The following is an 18,396-nucleotide window of genomic DNA, read 5'->3' on the forward strand; positions in this document are numbered from 1 at the left end:
CTAGTTCGTGCCGGCGCTTGCGCCCTCGTCCAACGCTTGTCTACCTCTCATAAACACCGCAAGGGGATATCCTCTCTCTTCCATCCTTCTCAGCACTTCCTCAGCTGCTTCTCTACTTCCCGCTCGTACTTCCGCTCTGATCATCGCCTCGTAAGTTGACGGTTCTCGATATACCACCCCCGTCGGGTTGTTGGTCATTGTATTGGGCTTTACGTGACCCGACGAAGTGAGTAATGTCGGATGGTTGTTGGGCGCAGCGACACCAGTGATGCTATCTCCCATAGAATCGAATATCTCTCGCGCTCGTTCGATGTTCCCTCCTCGAGCATAACCGTTGATAAGGACATTGTAGACGTATGCAGTGGGTTGAGCACCGGAATCGATCATTCGCTTTCTCATAGTTTCGAGCTCTTCAATCGTACCTCGTTGAGAAAGGACGTTCAACATCGCTTCCCATACGACAGCTTCTCGACTGGGTGCAGAATCGAAGATTTCCAAAGCACGACTAAGATCGTTCGCGTATATTCCATGAGCAGTGATCAGACTCGCCCAGTGGGTACCCTGCACATTGACACTTCTGTCGGCAACGAGTTCCGCAAAGACGCGCTCCATGGACTCGAGATCGATAGGTTGTAAGGTAGCGTAGGCGTCGAGAAGGAGTTTGTAGGTGTGGGCGGAGGGAGGAACTTGGGCTCGTCGAAGGGCATTGTAGTAATGAAGGACTCGGTCACGGTTCGGTTGCGTCTGGAGGTAGAACTGCATCATAGTGCTAAAAATGAAGGTAACGTCAGCCTCACGTCATGCGAGCCAAGAACGGTCTGTAACTCACTTGAAAGGAGGGACCCTCGCTCTGAAGTTGGGCTGACTAGCCATCTCTTCGAAGAGTGTCTCGGCTGATTGAGCATCTCCAACTCGACAACATGCGTTCTATCATAGCACATCAGCACACATTGCACTTGCATTCGATTCGCGACACTCACGATGACAGCGCCGTATGTCACACTGGACGGCCTGATACCCTCCTCCTTCATTCTCAAGAACAGCTCCAGAGCGACTTCGGCCTTTCGGGCTTTACTGAGCTTACTAATGATCGTGTTGTAGAGGTACAAATGAGGCTTGACGCCCATCGCTTGTGACTCCTCGAACAACTCCCTAGCAACCAAAGCGTCATCTGTTGTGTCCTTTGATGAGGCGATCATGGTGGCGTAAGCGTCGGCTGAAGGTGCAAGTCCTGCCTCAACGATTCGTGCACGATGCATACCGGCTTGCTCGAGATGACCAAGATGGCAACATGCAATAAGCATGGCGTCTTCGACGAGATGCCAGTTTCGCGCTTGTGCTTCCGGTCGGATCAACGAAGAAAGGACGACCTGCGCAAGAGAGTAAAGTTCACGGACTTTCGGCTCGTCACCAAGTCGAGCGAGATGATCGATCAGCCTACAGATAGTCTCGGGGTATGGGACGGCGTTTCGCGTAAGACCGGCTCGCACAAGCTCGTAAGCCTGGATAGGGGTGATAGGCGGGTTTCGAGCAGTGAACCTCTCGACGGCGGCGGTGAGTTGTCGGTCGAGAGTCAGATTGTGGTCGACGGAGGTAGGAGCGGTTGAAGCAGTGCCAGTCGAGGAAGGATCGCTGAACTCGCTAGTAGCGGAAGCCGGTGATGAAGGACTGGTGTGATTGACCGCGGGCGCTGTCATTGTCTTGGCAACTTCCTCGCCAAACAGAGGAGTCAACAAGTGAGACGACCTCTCGACACCAAATCGATGCACAAGCTGTCGAACGACCTGAACGATGACCGTGTGATTCTCCATTTGGGCCAAGAAGTCAGACTGTCCAGCTTTGACTTCAGCAAGATCGGAGGTCAGAGCAAGGAGCGCATCGTCGAACTCTCCTTCCTCGATTCGAGCAGCAGGAGCCGCAGCAAAGCATTCCAACAGAGCGAACCAAGCATCGGCAGTGATCTGTAGCTCCTTGCCAGAAGAGACCGTGCTACGCGCATCCTGAAACCTCTGTACGACGACCTCGGCGACCTTGTTCGGCACGATGATCCCGTGTTGGGTGAAAGAGTGAACAAGAGATACGAGAGGTCCAACGGGGATGTCGAGCGTCGAGCAAGTTTTCAGAATTTGGGCGAGCTCGGTGAGTCCTCGTTCGGACGTTTGTGATGTCTTCGCAGCGTTGAGAACGGAGGGCATATCGTCGAATCGCTTCAGTCTAGCCAGGACAGCGAGGTGTCGCTGAACAAGGGCAACGTCAAGCGGGATGGGAATGGTAGACTTTGCGAAAAGATTGTCGATTCCTTGCAGGTACTTTGTCGTTTCCGCAGATTCCGAAGCCTCACTGGCCTTCCCGACCAAAGCAGTGTACAGTCTCCAAACACGCCTCTCCACTGTCACTCGTGCAGCTCGTGTGTTCAGTTCGCCAATGTCTGCAAGAACACTTGTCATTATATCCGTAGCCTCGAGATATCTACCATCGAAGAGTGCCGCATCGACAAGACCGGTAATATGTTCGAGCGTCAAACGGTGAGGAGGGACTTTCGCTAAGAAACCGGAAGACTTGATCTTTTCGTTCCATTCGAAGGCGAGATCGAGCTCGCCGGCTTCGGCCAAAGCGACAAGGAGTCGCCCGCAAGTCTTGTGTGTCGCGGCGGGTACCGGTTTGGTAACGGACTCAGCTTCCGTTTGAGCTGTCATCTCGCCAAAGAGCTCAAAAGCCCGAGCCGGTTCTCCAGCAGCGATGAACGCCTCGATGGCGATGTGCCAGGTTTCCGTGACCAGCCCGTTGATCCTCTCAGCGCGTTCGGTCTCGCCCATTTGTGTTGCTCGATACAATGATGCTGCCCACTCTTTCAAGACAGATGATGAGTTGTTCTTCTCGACGAACGCGCTCCAAGCGCTCTCCAATCCCTGCGCATCCTTGGCAGCACCGAGAGCCTTGAACAGATATTTGTCGATCGCGATCAAACCCGTGAGTTTCTGTTGCTCGGCTTGTCGGTAGATCTGGACTACACCCTCAACGTCGGGTTCTTCTTGTCGTGACATCGCTTCGAGGAGAGTACCGTACACGGAAAGGTTGAATCGAGAAGCGGGTCCTGCTACGATAGTTGCCGCACGGAAAAGCTTGAGCGCAGAGGAGAGGTTACCCTCCGCCTCGTAACTCTGGTAGAGCTGATCTCGCTCCGCCGCTTGCTTAGCATCCCATGTTTCGGGTCCGACGAATGTCGATCGCCAAACACCCCACTTCTTCTCCCGTGACCAGATCTTGCTCGCATCAGATACCTCCTTCGCTCGCAAGGCCAAAGCTCGAATGACGAAACCGTAAGTGATCGAGTCGGGGATGAGATCTCGCTCGAGGATCTCGTTATAGATCTCAAGGATGGGTGCGATGGTCTGACCGTTTCGTCGAGCGAATACAAGGGCGTTGAGACAAGCGTTGTACACCTCCAGGGAGAACGTAGCAGGAAGTGGGTATCGCTGAGAGAGCTCGGGGTCACCAGCGATTTGGTTCTGGTCGAAGGGCGAGACAGATCTAGGCGATCGATAGTGACTGACAAGACGGTTGATCAAGTCAATGTCCTCGTTCTCTCGAGCGTCCAAGATAGCGCTGATAATAGCTTTCTCCTCTTTGGTTCGGACGTTGTTGCTAGACTTCTGCTGCAATAACAGCTCAACGGGTGGCTCATCTAATGATGCTCGTTCCACTGCTGCGGTGCTATTCCGTCGAACTAGACCTAATCGTTTTCCTGGCACATCTCGTCCCGCGAGATCCATCAAGACTCGGTTCGGTTGACCTATCACCCTCGTCGAGGGTATCGACGCCGGCGTGACCAAAGGTCTGGCATCTTCCTCCCTTTCCAGCAGTTGTTGAGCATCTGATCGAGTCGATAATGATCGAACACCTAATTGTGCCCGAGTTGATGGTATGCCGACCTGCCATATCTCAAGTGTGGTCTGACTTCGAGTAAGGGAACCTCGTGTTGGTCGGGATGATCTCGAGAGTGGCAAAGCGTTCTGCCCACGGGTCGGTGACGAAAGCCTACTTCGCGATGAAGACGCTTCGCCCAAAGTAGAAGTAAGAGGTTGTATCCCAGCTTGCGTGGGGAAAGCGATCGAGCTCCTTCTTCCCCTCCTGCCTGATCGGATTGATCTGTCCTCTTTCCAGTCTGCTTCTTCAACGCCTTCTATCTCAAGTACAGAGACTTTACTACTTCCTGCACGAGCTTCGATCTCCCGTCTCACTTCTCTCCCTGTGCCATCGCTGGGACCGATGATCCTTGTTCGCTTTGATAATCGGTGTTTCAGCAATAGGTTTGATCGGGGTGGTGAAGTCGAAACTTGGTTCTTCTCGTCTGTTGACAATGTCGATGAAGGGTCAACAGCGGATGTCTGAGGCAGGGAGATGAAAGCTCGTGCGTGGCCCTGTCGCAGTGTCAGCAGCCGAACCTTTAGATGCAAAGACACAGGTAGGATGACTCACGGTGTAACCGTTACCGCCAGCCCCGGCGTTGCCACCATATCCAGCTCGACCTGTACTTCCTGAAGATCCAGCTGTCTGTGTCGAGTTCTGCGCTTGCGATACGAGAGCATTGCTTGATCCGTTGTGTGGAAGGTGATGGAGCAAAGAAGGGTTGGCGGTAAAGTGGTCCGGCTGAGAGGCGGGGATACGGATGAAGGGCCGGAAGTGAGCACTGCAAAGGGGAGAATTAGCTTAATATAGGGATAGTCATGAGACATCATACATACGAGGCTTTGGTCAACATGTTGTAAGATGTTATGACAAGATAGTACCGAAGGCTTGATATATGAGATTAGATGTGATGAGCCCGATGGCGAGCTGGTTAAGCGTATAGAGGACGCAACCGAGTATGTAAGATTGGGTGAATATCCGTTTGTTTAGGCGAGTATCATGGCGTTATTGTGTGCAGTGATCGAGTGTCGTTCTAAGATCGAGACAGCGAAGATATCCAGGAAGATGTCTGTAACCTAGAGAGTGTCAATACGGTGAGAGGTGGATAATCGTTGCCGTTGAATCGACGAGTTGTCAACTTTGTCGGCAGAGAGAACAGAGAGCAGTTACGAGTCACCCTCCACTTTTACGTATAACACTGTATTTTTTTACACGCTGCCACTTCGGAGTTTCCCTCACAGCCCGATCTCATCCGAGTGCACACGGCAACGCCCATATCTTATCCGTTCCCTTCGATCCTCCAGTGAGCCTGCTTTGTTATGTTGGAATGATGCAGTGACAACCTTTCGGAAGTGACATACTCGTAGAATGCGGTGGTAGATCTACCCATATGACAAGATCCGGGAACATACACCAGGGCCGCGGACGTCTCTTCCGATAAATGCGACTTTCCGACTTCATTGCCTCAATCCACCAATTGGACGGGCGATGCTATGATATAATGTATGACATCGCGAAATGATATGTGACATATGAGGATATTGCCGTCGAATACAACACGACATGATGAGTATGTGCGAACACTATATGCAGGGGAAGGATGTGATACAATGCGAACCCTGTCTCCTTGCTGGTCTCTCCACATTACCTGCGCAGGACATTTACTGCTATCCTGCCAGCCCCACCTGTCAAACTCGTACTCTCCCACGCCGCCGCCCTTGATTTTGTCTTACTTTCTCCTCTTGTTGCCTGCTGTGACGACAGACGAAAGTCTCGCTTTGAGTGGTGTGATCCCACCGATACCGCTATACGGAGGTCCATATCCGCCAGGCAGTATATTTCGGCACACCTAAACACAACAAGCTCCACACTCAGCTACATCCCAGCATCACCACCTCGACGCTCGCACTCACTGGACACTCTCCCTCGACCACCCACGCATGACCATCAATCTTCCACAAACCCTTCAACACCTCATCCACCTTGACATCCTGCGCATCAGGAACAACCGCTTCTTTGGTGACTTCCCAATTTTCCTTCGGAACAGCCGCTCGTTGTAATTGCTTCTCGGTGAGATTGATCTGGAACTTGACCCATGCTTCTTGGAGAAGTTCGCGAGTCCATTCGGTCGGTCCGTAAGGATCCGGACGGCCATTACGATTGACCGATGCTGCTGCTGCAGCAGCAGCTCCGCCTCTAGCTCGAGAATAGCGACCACCGCGACCTCGAAAGCCACCTCGGCCTCGCCAATGCATGGGTTGCTGATTCGGATGAGGGTTAGGATTTCGGCCGATGGCAGCGATTAGTGAAGAATGAAGACATTGAGCGCACAGGATGTGACCGCTATAAGGAACCTGTTAACTGGCGAGGTCTCTCTCCGAACAGTAGAGGAGCAGCTCACCAAGGGGTCATCACAGCTTGTGTTGGAGCGCAGAAGCAAATAGGACATGCTATAAAATGGTCAGGAACCGACCTAAGAACGAACGAATGACGGTCTAGCTCACTGTATCCTGTGCCCAACAGACTATCCTCGTCCATACTTGGCTCGTCCACGCTTGCATTCTCCACCAAACCCTTGACTATGTCGTCGCTCATTCCTCGCTTCCTCTTTTGGGTAATATTGACGATCTGGACACTGTCGTCGCCTTCACCTGACGACTCATCTATCTCTATTGGCGTGACGACTGCTCGTCCTTTGCCCTTCTCCTGAGCTGTATATCTTCGTCCTGCAACGGTATCGAGGGCTATAGGACCGGAGGACGACGAAGCGGACGAAGAGGTAGAAGTATTCGCTGGACTTTGTAATCTACCCACACGGTGGTGGTATGGAGTTGAAAGATTGCCACGCCGTGGTCGATGGATATGTTCGGAAGGAGGGGTCGAGGGAGGTGGCAGGTGTTCGAGTCCTTCCAAGTCTTCCAGGACATCGTCAATGCTAAGAGCTTGAGATAGGGTTTGGTTGACGTTGGGTCGGGGCGATGTTGCACGTCGAACAGAAATAGACTCTTCAGGTGGTGGTGGCGATAGTGTACTGCCGGAGGAAAAGGGAGACGCAGGGTTCATCTCTTCTTCCGGATCTGGATACGGTGTAGGTTCTCGCCACCTGTGTCTGTGGCTCGAGCTCGAAGAAGTGGACGAGACACTGACCGGACGAGAGCGGTCGGTCGTTTCTCGACCTCTGATCACTGTCGACGTTGGAGGAGTAGCAGCGGCACTTGCGCTTGCACTCGCACTCGCGGTCACCACACTAGCCACTCGTCTTCGCGCGCTCGAGGCTCGACTGGAAGTTGAAGAAGCGACACTACTTCCCCTTGACGATCGACCCCTTGAGGAGCTACTTCCATCTCGTAAGCGTCGTCGAGGAGCTAGTTGAATATCGGCCATAGTGGGTCGAGGTCGGTCGGCAGCATCGGGAGAAGGGGGTGATTTAGTATTGCGAGTGGTTCGAGGTGGAGGTCGCATTATACAGTGTAACGAAGAAATGTAGAAGCTCGGTGTGATGTATAAGGTGTCGATCGACTTGCCTATGACAGGGCAACCATCGAGGACGGTATGCTATGTGATTCTTTCGACAGGGAGAAGAAGTGAGGGAGGATGTGTAACTTATAAATCTGGTCCAAAGGCTGCTTTGATGTACAATCAACCCAATTGAACAATTCTGATCGTTCACCGAGTACAATACAAACCAACGAAGGGTCCGTGACCTCATTGTAGAGTTCATCGTGCCTAATCGACAATAAACCGCGTGGAGTGGCAAATTTAGGCGCGGGGTTGTGAAAACTCATCATCCATTCTTTCTTTCGTTTGTTCGTTCTTTTGACTTGGACAGACACCACACGACTCAACTCCATTGCTTGACATCAATAGCTCATAGAGCATATTTCATCTTTATCAACTTACTTACTAATCAGAAAATAGCAATATGCCTAAGGTGAGCTGCGGAGCTCATGGTATTGCTATGCTCTGTGTGCACTAGCTGACTCTCGCTCTTCCCCTCCTTTGCAGAACAAGGGAAAGGTGCGTTTTGTCTCTTCACACAATGACGCCATGATCATCGGTGATCCTGTCAAATATCCTCGACAACCTCCCAATACTTGTAGTAGGCACTGATATATCATCATTTACACAGGGCGGAAAGAACAACAGACGAGGAAAGAAGGAAGACGGTGAGAACAAGCGAGAACTTATCTTCAAGGAGGATGGACAGGGTGAGTGTGCAGTCGGAATCATCATCACACGACCGACTAGCCTACGAATGGCCGAATTGGTACTCCAATAGCAACAACGTACTGACCCGATTACTGCCGCAGAATACGCCCAGGTGCTCAAGATGTTGGGTAACGGCCGAATAGAAGCAAAATGTCAGGATGGTGTCACTCGAATTTCACAAATCAGAGGACAACTGAGAAAGAAGGTGGGTTTGGAAGTCTATTCGTATCCACGAATATTTGGATGTCTCCCCATCTGCACCACTATCACCTTGGAATGGGGCACTTCCCCTCCCAAAAGCCATACCTCACCATCCGGCCATTTTATTTGATCGTTCATGGATGCTGACTCGTTATGGTTTGTTACTAGGTCTGGATCGTTGTCGGCGATATCGTCCTCATCTCTCTTCGAGACTACCAAGACGACCGAGGGGATGTCATCCACCGATACACACCTGACGAAGCTCGTAACTTGAAGACATATGGCGAATTAAAAGAGTTCCAGTTGGTCGAGAACCAAGAGGTGGACGGAGACGAGGAGGAAGAAGGTGGGATCGATTTCGAGGAGGCGGACATCGACGATATCTGTGAGTTCCAGTCGAGCCCGTCGAGGAGACTGAGGCGTGCGAGAATCGCCTCATCTGGACCGTTGTGTGGGAAGAGCATATGGTTCGCCTGCCCGGTGGTCGGGAGTTGCACCGAGATCATTGGGGTGTCATATATATACAAAGGGATGGAAGGGCTGACAGTGTACTTTTTTGCCCCGCAGAATCGTCACCCCTCGACATGCTTGTGTATACCCTATCTTACATCATGTGCATGCAATCATCTCCTTCTGATCCTTGCTCACGAATTCGAGGTCTATCTCCCCTAAAGATCACTGAACGTCAATCTCAGCTCTCACGTTGTCTCTCCTCGCCTTCGCCCGAGGTGACTTCCACCGACTCACGAAGCGTCTTAAGTATAAGAAAGGAGGCATCCACACTTGGAGTTGCAAGCCGAAACACGTTTTGTCCTTGAATCTGTCCGAAGGGCTAAACTCATACTTGCTAACATCGAAAGTTGTACATCGTCATGGGTCCTCACAGGTGAGCCATGCTGATCTTACCATTGCAACAGGTGCAGTGAGAACGGATACAGCGACCGCTTTGCAGGTCATTATTTGCTCATAATCCATCCCCTCATGTCTCACTGCTGTGCACTTCGGGGGATTGGTAACATCATGTCTCTCTTTTGTTCATCTCGGTGGATGGTGAAAGGAATTTGCGAAGGAGAAGGGAGGACAGTTGAAGTATACAACGTAAACATATATGTAGCTTTCCATATTACACCAGTCTGACCTCCTGTCTACGATACATACCCACTTATCCACAATATCTGACGGGCCACAGAGTTCAACTGCACTCCACTAACATCAGATTATCGTCACATATTTCAGAGACGCAATGCCATCCCAATCTCAATCAAATGCTGCGACTTCTCGTATCTCCACCACCACCACCACCACTACCACCGCCACCGGTACTCCTGGCTATTCATCAGCCGGAACCATGAGCGCAGGGTCGACATCTAACAATCCTGGCTATACCCTTCAGCCGATGATGGTCTATACCCCTGCAGGTAGGGATACAGCAACAATGTCGCCGATCAGTCCGAACTGTGCATGTACTGATCCGAAATGGTGTATGAAAGAATGCGAGGCAGGTAAGAACGCTGCTCAAGAAGCCCATTGGAATAGCACACACTCTAGTGCTGCAGCCCGCATGGAACGCCGTCCATGAGCAAGCAAGTCACTGAATGATCAGAATTTGCGACAAAGAGGAGAGGAGGGGGAAGGACGTAGGTAGTGGTAAATAAGACAAGTAGTTACCTTGCGGCGGATGGTATGTGCTGGGTTTGATGCTAGGGGTAAGTTGAAAGGAGGTGAAGGGCAGAGCGGATGATGTTAGAGGACACTGTTCGTACTAAGGCATGCATGGGATGAGTCTATTGCCCAGAGGACGACATATCGGACCAAATACAGGCCGAGAAGCGTATCGCTAGTGGAGGTCGTTTCACACATCGTATGAGATCCGTAGGCTCATATCTGTGCGTGCGTGATTGTCTCGTCGTCCAAAGGACTTGACAGACATCGGCGAATGATACCACAGGACAAAGGTCCTTCTGCGACACTGCAATATAGCGCGAAGGCTCTTTGTGAGAATTGTGTTGTACTTATTCTGGACCGTCTTCCATGACCTAAACAGATGCCCGTTTGAGGTGGGGAATTTTGCTTCTGTCCGAGAAGGGGGACGGTCATCCACACTAATTGTTGCAATTGACGTTTTCGCCTTCCAATCGTCAGTTCGATTCATGATCCCTTGTCTTGTCTTCCACTTGTAAAAGGATATGTTCGTCCTCAATTGGGACAATCGCACCACACGACGTATAAAAAAGGGTGACGCTGTGGCAACTCGACGTTCGTCCCCATTCTGATAAGCAACAAACAACAATCACCGTTATTGACTTCTGCCACTCATTTCCATTCGTAATAACTTACTGATACACACACAACCACCACATATACATACAAACGCACAATGACTCCTAGAGCAGTCTCTCCCACAACCAGAGGTAGTACGGTAGCTTCCTTCGCCACCGGCAGCCACGTCTCCGGCAATCCCAGCTCTGTATCTCAATTCAGTACCCTCCGCATCCCTGAGGTGAACCACAACCAGAGCAGGGACTACAACCTCCCTTCTCAACCCGCCTACCAGCGTCAGAGGGAGATGACGGCACCTACTGACTCTGAAGGATCTGAGCCGTACCGCAGTCCCTCCCCAATGGCCGTCCGAGTCATTGTGACTGAGGGCTCGTCGCAGGGTCCGATGGATAAGCAGGATTGTCCTACGAGGGCTGGTGAAGTGTTGACATGCAAAAAGGTCTTGGACATATGTGAGAGAAGATAAAGAGGGGAACCGCGTCAATGTTCAGTACGAGTGATGTTGGTGTCATGCTCAATGACCACTGCGCTTGAGCGAGAGACCAAGGTAGGAGAGTTATGATGTGTATGTATCAGAAGAGAACGTCAGTTCTGTATGCATGATTTGAGACGGCAAGAATCGTTCCATACTACAAAGCTCACTCGGCTTGAGCTCCGTATCGTCCAGAGGCGAGTAGCTACCTCTCGCCTTTGTGATCATCACCATGATCGTTTGATTGCTTGGAGTTTGCACAAGCAAACACTCAAGTGATGTAAAATACGAAGGCCAGCACGGTCAGGAAGGTCCTTCACAAAGTAGTATTAGAAGGCCATCCGACCACGAAAGGCTAGGTCAGTCACAAAAGCTCATCTGCAACGATATCGCAAGAAGCCATCGGTGTAAGAAGGCTTCCTATTGCCTTCCTGCACTTTTGGTGAGCAGACATCTTTTGGGATGCCTTCTTTGCCTCTTCACCCTTCCCTCCGACCTAAAAGGGGTTTGCCGAAGTAATACAGATGCAAAGGCGTCAAAGGATCCTCAACGGACTTGAAAGACGATGAGGAGGTAGAGTACTGCGTTTACGGGTTCAAAAAAAGAAGGCCAGAAATTCCCTTTGGTAACGATATGCCATCGTAAATGATATACCCGCCGTCCTTTTGTACACTGATCTGACGCTATGATTCATCATCGACGGGGCAACAGATCCATTCTCCCTACTACTTTGTGAAAGGTTAACATACAGTACGACAGTGGTCACTCGAGGATGGGACACGATTGTGCCGTGTATAAGAAGAGCAATGTGAGAGCCGAAAGCTCATAGGTATCTGTTTTCTCCTCATCCAAATAATACAGATCTGTTTACAACGCTACAGTATCACAGCACTGACCACCGCCTCCACCCATTTTCTCTACGATGGCATCCAAACAAGCTCCTTCCAATGCGAGTCGATCCAGCGCCTACAAGCCCCAAGCTGAGATGACTACGACTACGAGTGGTTTCACTGAGAAACAGTTGGCCAACTACACACGTTCTACTGGTGGTCAGCCCAGCGAAACGCTCTTGACGACTTCTGTGAACGCTGTCAAGATTGTGTGCTGCTGTCAATACGATCTCATGCCCCAATCTCAATCCGACGATGAGAACGCGAGGCGATGTGCTGGTTGGACGGAAGACCAGTTGACACAACATCAGCAAGGTGGATGGGGGTCTGTGCATTCGGCGCCTAGCGTTGGCTCGCGCGGACAGTAGCGGACGTACAGTGGTGAAGCACCGGAATACAGCGATTCGGTAGGATGGGGGAGGCTTTGAGGTAGTGTTTGATTCACATAGGTAGTATTACTATGAATCGAGGACGAAGTGACTTTTGTGTGGATATGTATACTGATCACAAGTCGATTCTTGTGCCTACGTTGGTCGATGTTTGATGCAATACAGACAGCACAGCTGGAGATTAGCGGACAGGTGTCACTTTGCCACTCAACTCATCCTTCCGAGATTGTTATTACGCCATGTTCAGTCAGCATCCCCACTGAATCCCGCTTTCAATTCTTCAGCTGGGTCATTGACCAGAGACGCGCTTTGTGACGTGATGCCACCACAAAGCCGTTGAAAGGACATCAACAGATCATGCAAGTGACGACACTGGTCGTACACCTTCACCGTAGTCTGAGACGACGTCAATCAGTCTTCTTCCCCTTTGAACACCACACTTTGTCGTCATAATTGCTATGCCAAGTGGATCGATCTCTCTTATGGTACGCTGCCACTGGAATAACCGGTTTGCATCGTCATCGACATGTTGAGGATCCTTTCTTCCTCTGAAACCATGAAAGGTAAGAGTAATGGCTTCTCAAAGACTTGATCATGGGTCCTTGTGTGTTATAAGAAGTGGCGACTTGATCCCAGAACTCAAACATTCTACAATCACACACAACTCAGACGCACATTTCACCACATTATCGCAAATCAATTCATAGCCATCCACTTATCATCATCAGACAAGACGGACGAAGTCAATTGGCGAAAAGTTCAGACAGCTGCACGACACGAAGACACGGCGCTCTTTCGTCAATCCCAAAAAGAAGATCCTGGCGCATCGGGGTCAGGCACCGTCGGGACCGGCTCGCACAATTAGGAGTTGGCAAAGACATACGCTTGGACGACAGCTGTCCACCAGGTTGAGAGCAGACTTGGATGAGTGTATGTTATTGTTACATGGGAACTATCACTAAGGTGTGAGGGACGGTTCGACGCTAAGGGAGAGATGTTTGTTGACATCACGTTGAGGATTGTACATACATACGTCGGTCGATATTGATTCACGACAGCGGTAGATTTGCGGACTTGTGCCACTTTGCCACTCGACTCGTCACCCGTTCCGAGATTGTTATCACGCAATGTTGTGTTATGCCCACATTACTAATGACATTCCCTCCACATTTGTTATCTTTCGCAGTATGAGTGATTGCCGATCAAATGCGAATTCATCCTAGATCGCATCTTGCATCTTGCATCTTGCATCTCCACTTTCTCTCACCTCTCCAACCTACACCCTCACCATCTTACATCGACAAAAGCATGACATACGATCTACCATCCTCCTCTACTGATACTACACGGATTGCTATCGTCGGCGCTGGATCGTCAGGCTTGGCGCAATTAGAACAATTGTTGGAAGTGTGGGCGAGAGATGAGGTCAAGACAAAGTTGGAAGTGGTAGTTTACGAAGCTAGAGAGGATGTTGGTGGTGTCTGGTGAGCAGTCTCGATTCGCGCCGAGTCATCGATTGCATGCTGATTCACATCGTCATTTCGCCAGGCTCGCAGATGAGGAACAACCTAAACCACATCGCTTGGCTAAAGTCTCCAACTCCTCCGGACCCATGCAGGTGTTCTCATATCCACCTGCCACACAGAACCCTTCACCGATGTACGAAGGTCTGCGCACCAATCTGCCCAACGTGAGTGCTGTCTCGCGTCACTTCAACGAATTGAGCTCACCTATTGATCGTAGGATCTGATGAGCTTCCGAGGGTTCAAGTTTCCCGAAGGAACGGCTACTTTCCCAGATCGAGGTGAGTTTGCCTCTTGGCCAACCCTCATCTGCCCGTTATACTAATAATCTTGCTCCCTCGCCAGATGCTATCGAGAAATACCTCCAAGCCTTTGCTGCACACTACAATCTCCTCCCTTACATCCGTTTCAACACCCGTGTCCAACGACTTTACCTCACACCGAACCCTTCGGCCAAATCACGAAAGTGGACGGTCGAGTCTTCGACCGCGCCTTATACCGAAGAGAAGGTAGAAGAGTTTGATCATGTGAGCGTAACGAATGGACATTATTCAGATGGGTGGATCCCCGATGTCGAAGGATTGGCGTGAGTGTCCTTGTCTGACCATCTCTTTTCTCCTAAACCATATTGACTGACTCTGGGATTGCAGCTCGTTCCCTGGTCAGATCATCCATTCTCGATTCTATCGTAGTGCAATCGATTTCGTCGGTCAACGTATCCTCGTTGTTGGATCATACGCTTCAGGCGGTGACATCTCTCGTCTCATTGCCGGTCTTAATATCGACAAATACCATCCTTCCGGCGAACCAATCAACGGTCATCCCGTCGACAAGTTCACAGAAGTTTACGTCTCTTCTTCTGGACCTAATCCATTTGCTGCTAGTCTCGATGGACCTTGGGCTCCATTTATTACTTATCGACCATTGATCGACCGGATCGATGAAGAAGGTCGAATACATTTCCATCCTTCAAAGGGAGAAGGAGAGGAGAAGAGGGATGATACCCCACTGGAAGGGATTGATACGATCATCTTTGCGACGGGTTACAACTTTTATTTGCCGTTCTGCAAGGACACGGACGCACCGTGGAACGGGAAGAAGTTAATGACTGAACGAGTGAAAGATGGAGAGAGGGATGGTGGGGATGAGTGGGAGATTGGAGGTTTAAAGGGACTTGGAATGAAAGGTTTGGACGAATTGCTACTGTTCTTGGAAGGTGATAGGAGTGTAGCCTTCCCCCAACTGAGTAAGCGATCTTTCTGACAACCTACTTCGTGCGGAAACACCGAAAACTGACATCCCTCTCACCATGTAGTATACCAATGTGTTCCCTTCCCGCTTGCTCAAGTCCAAGCACGTCTCACCTCCCTCCTATGGGCCGGTCTACTCCCCTCATTCCCAGCCCATCCTACTCCTCCACCAAATCCTACCAACCCCTTCTCCATCCCCTCTGCCCCCGCTACCGCCTCACAACCATTTGACAATGCCGACCCTACGGCAAACTCAAAACCACATCGAAAAGTCGTACTTCATCGACAGGAGTTGGTGTTCGGCGCACCATACGAATGGACCTATTCGGAATATCTGATGGATCTGATGAGAGAGGCTGATGAGAGGGCAGGGAGGGAGACGGAAGATCATTGGAAGAGAGTCGAGCCGTGGAGGAGGGAGAGAAGGGAACAGACGGATCTGAGGAAGAAGACATTGGGTTACTGAGGGGCCGTTAGATTCATAACATCTTAGACATATAGAGTTTGCATGCATTTTGGGTATAGTTAGATTATATGCGTGGTAGGGTGGGTAGCAGTCGGCTGAACACAAATACAAGAAAGAAAGTCTATCCGACTCCAGGCATCGGAATATCGGAAGACGACAGCTGCTTTGTGATATATCGAGTGATCAAGTATGAAACGAGCATAGGTTGAGATCTTCGTCGGTCACATAAACTGCTTAGTCCTCCCGATCCAAAAATCCGGCACCTTTATCGTTCTCGATCTTCCTCGTAAAGTTTGTATACCACTGTTGGAACACGGATAGCGGGATCGGTGTTTCAGGCCTGTTATGTATAACAGGCGAAAGGTGTCAGCTAACGTTCCAATCTTGGCGATTGTCCAGCAGCTAAGACTCACGTGAGTTTGATCTCGCCTCCGAAGGAATGGAGATAGTTGAATAGCTGTAAAGAACGGAGAAAGTTAGCATTGCGCTCGCTTCGTTTCTCTTTTCAATATATCCTGGGGTGCGGTGACAGCCAGAAGTTGCAGTCGATGGCCTTCATTCCCGCTCTCAGGAAACGTGTAGAGGAGTTACAGCACCCCTCCACAAATCTCCAGCTCTTGGTTACACTCACATTCTTCACAACCTTCTCCGCAACCTTTCCAACATCCACATTTTTCACCAACTGTCCTCCCTTCCCCTCTCCACCACCAGCACCAGCTGTTGTTGAAGATGCTAGGTTTTGAGCTATTATCTCGAGCTGCGATAGAGGGGCAATCTCAATACCTAGTTGAGCAGGTGGGGAGGGTTGGTTGATAGTGATATTGGGAGGGAGGTGGGGTCGGAGTCTGTATATGGCAGAAGCTTTGGAATTGGTTAAGCTGTATCACAAATGAAGGTTCAGCTTAGGACTTTTTAGTATATTCAACGAAAGTTGGTGGGGAGCATAGCAGGCGTGAACACTCACACTCCAAGTGGTATATACTCTTTTCCCGGCCAAGCGAAATGTACACAGGCTCCATATCCTTCCGGGAACGGAACTGCGATCACCGAAATCAATATCGGCTTGGTGTTTCTCTTATACTGTTCGCAACAGGATGCAGGAAGCTGAACGAAGCGTATGCATTCGACCACTTACCCGTGCCGAGAAGAAAGACTGTGAGGTGGTTGACCTCGTACGGCTGTTCGAGCGGGAAGACGAAATGCGTTTCGTCGCTATGGACGTTGGTTGGAGAGATATTCAGCTTCACTTCACTGGACTGGTAGAATGACAGACATGTCAAGCTGGACTCACATTTGTTGCAAGTTCGTTTGGCTGAGTACGGTGAAGTGAATAATTAGTCAACAATAGCTCGCCTTGGAGAGCGAAGGTGGAGGCAAAGTCTGATAGACAGGGAACAGAGGGACGTACACCAATCGGCCAGCTACGATAGCGCCGAACATACTGTGGTATCGGGGAGGTCGAGATGTGCTGGACTGTAGCAAGTGTTGAAGGTGTAATAGTAGATCAAGAAGGTTGAATATACAGGCAAAGACGCCAAGTAATGTTCGTCGAATTGATTGTGGAAAGTCGAGGAAAATCAAAGATGACGCGAGAAAAAAACAAAACGACCACGCGCCGGCGCCGGTGGCACTGTTGTTTTGGTTCTGATTGTCATTTATGATGCATCTTTCGAATCTTCATATTATTATCATGGATGGAAATGAGTTATATGACATGAACGGAGAGTGATGGGGTGCGTATCTTATCTACAGTGAATGAGGGTAGAGGGGGATCGATGTGGGTCTGTGGGGGAATTTATGTTGGAGAGTTAGCAGTGTCTAGTCGATGATATCACGAAGTGGTCACTCACGATCGTCGGTCTTTTCTTTCCTGGCTCGTCGCTTTGTTCGGGTCGAGCACGTTGCTTGTACACCATCGCTACTTGTCAATTTGGTGGACTCTGTGTACAATTACCACAACCTATGACTCACTTCGTTTGCTCCTCGGGTACTGACGCTACAGTACTACCTCGCGAGCCGAGCGTAGCATAGCAAAAACTCGTTCTTCAATCTGTCCGCATCTGTGGGATTTGGTCGATTTCCCGCTCCATAGGGTAGCAATACCTCCCAGAGCGCTATAAGGATATTTAGGGGCAGTCTTCGGATGTTCTCCGTCGACATCCCCCTCGGTTGCATCCAACTGAACCCCGGTGACGCGCATTGTAGGCAGGCTGAGGAGTTACAATGGACTCTGTTTGGAACGTGGGCGACGACGAAAGCCTCAGCGATAACGTCGAGACAAATGGGTCGACGGTCGGAGAAGAACCATTCGATATGGTCTCAGGGTCGCTCGGCGTGTACTTGCCACCATTGTTGGAGGAAGTTTCGAAAGGGAAGTTTGGCGGGTTGACATTGCCACATATCGAGGAATCGAGCGAGAGCCTGCACGATAACGCTACAGGTATTTTCGGGTATCAAAGAGGATGACCCGTTCACCAGGCTGCAGAACTCTATCATCTCGAACTCGGTCTCGTAGGATTGGGTCAGTCGAATTAGGTATGTGTTTGTGGTCGGATCCGGTTGAATAGTCATGAGAAGGTCTCGAAAACCAACGCTGTGGAGAAATAGAGATACTGTACGAGATCAACAACAACAACGCTACACTGGGCAGTTTGACCACCATGTAGTCTTACCTTGCTGCTTCCAGGAGAGGTTTTTGAAAATCAAAAGGGACTTTGTCAGAAGAGATAACGATACATTGTGCTTCCTCCAAGTTCGACTTCTGACTGCCTTCGAAGACCGGTTCATTATTACAGATGGCAGCGACG

General features: G+C 50.3%; 8 protein-coding genes across 8 annotated transcripts; 5 read left to right on the forward strand and 3 right to left on the reverse strand.

Moving 5' to 3' along the window:
- CI109_101301 (uncharacterized protein) lies at window positions 1-4,762 on the reverse strand (the record flags this gene model as incomplete). Its single annotated transcript, XM_032006457.1, has 5 exons — window positions 1-769; window positions 830-927; window positions 981-4,421; window positions 4,480-4,690; window positions 4,746-4,762. The coding sequence occupies 5 exons, from the start codon at window positions 4,760-4,762 to the stop codon at window positions 1-3; spliced, it is 4,536 nt and encodes a 1,511-aa protein (XP_031859292.1).
- An 876-nt stretch (window positions 4,763-5,638) lies between these two features.
- On the reverse strand, window positions 5,639-7,371 carry CI109_101302 (uncharacterized protein; the record flags this gene model as incomplete). Its single annotated transcript, XM_032006456.1, has 4 exons — window positions 5,639-5,758; window positions 5,823-6,252; window positions 6,311-6,359; window positions 6,414-7,371. 4 exons carry the CDS (start codon window positions 7,369-7,371, stop codon window positions 5,639-5,641), a joined length of 1,557 nt encoding a protein of 518 aa, XP_031859291.1.
- Window positions 7,372-7,831: 460 nt separating this feature from the next.
- CI109_101303 (translation initiation factor eIF-1A) lies at window positions 7,832-9,289 on the forward strand (the record flags this gene model as incomplete). Its single annotated transcript, XM_065966945.1, has 6 exons — window positions 7,832-7,840; window positions 7,915-7,926; window positions 8,039-8,117; window positions 8,220-8,323; window positions 8,488-8,704; window positions 9,237-9,289. The coding sequence occupies 6 exons, from the start codon at window positions 7,832-7,834 to the stop codon at window positions 9,287-9,289; spliced, it is 474 nt and encodes a 157-aa protein (XP_065823017.1).
- Window positions 9,290-9,562: 273 nt separating this feature from the next.
- CI109_101304 (uncharacterized protein) lies at window positions 9,563-9,898 on the forward strand (the record flags this gene model as incomplete). The annotated part of the gene is made up of 1 exon (XM_065966946.1): window positions 9,563-9,898. The coding sequence occupies one exon, from the start codon at window positions 9,563-9,565 to the stop codon at window positions 9,896-9,898; it is 336 nt and encodes a 111-aa protein (XP_065823018.1).
- Window positions 9,899-10,696: 798 nt separating this feature from the next.
- Window positions 10,697-11,065, forward strand: CI109_101305 (uncharacterized protein; the record flags this gene model as incomplete). The annotated part of the gene is made up of 1 exon (XM_032006453.1): window positions 10,697-11,065. One exon carries the CDS (start codon window positions 10,697-10,699, stop codon window positions 11,063-11,065), a length of 369 nt encoding a protein of 122 aa, XP_031859288.1.
- A 928-nt stretch (window positions 11,066-11,993) lies between these two features.
- Window positions 11,994-12,329, forward strand: CI109_101306 (uncharacterized protein; the record flags this gene model as incomplete). Its single annotated transcript, XM_032006452.1, has 1 exon — window positions 11,994-12,329. One exon carries the CDS (start codon window positions 11,994-11,996, stop codon window positions 12,327-12,329), a length of 336 nt encoding a protein of 111 aa, XP_031859287.1.
- A 1,329-nt stretch (window positions 12,330-13,658) lies between these two features.
- Window positions 13,659-15,589, forward strand: CI109_101307 (uncharacterized protein; the record flags this gene model as incomplete). Its single annotated transcript, XM_032006451.1, has 6 exons — window positions 13,659-13,834; window positions 13,899-14,040; window positions 14,094-14,154; window positions 14,219-14,459; window positions 14,524-15,119; window positions 15,189-15,589. The coding sequence occupies 6 exons, from the start codon at window positions 13,659-13,661 to the stop codon at window positions 15,587-15,589; spliced, it is 1,617 nt and encodes a 538-aa protein (XP_031859286.1).
- A 234-nt stretch (window positions 15,590-15,823) lies between these two features.
- On the reverse strand, window positions 15,824-17,029 carry CI109_101308 (uncharacterized protein; the record flags this gene model as incomplete). The annotated part of the gene is made up of 7 exons (XM_032006450.1): window positions 15,824-15,929; window positions 16,003-16,046; window positions 16,221-16,467; window positions 16,554-16,626; window positions 16,725-16,801; window positions 16,881-16,901; window positions 16,998-17,029. The coding sequence occupies 7 exons, from the start codon at window positions 17,027-17,029 to the stop codon at window positions 15,824-15,826; spliced, it is 600 nt and encodes a 199-aa protein (XP_031859285.1).
- Window positions 17,030-18,396: the final 1,367 nt, after the last annotated feature.

This window comes from Kwoniella shandongensis, chromosome 2 (assembly GCF_008629635.2).
Source record: "Kwoniella shandongensis chromosome 2, complete sequence".
Lineage (NCBI taxonomy): Eukaryota > Fungi > Basidiomycota > Tremellomycetes > Tremellales > Cryptococcaceae > Kwoniella > Kwoniella shandongensis.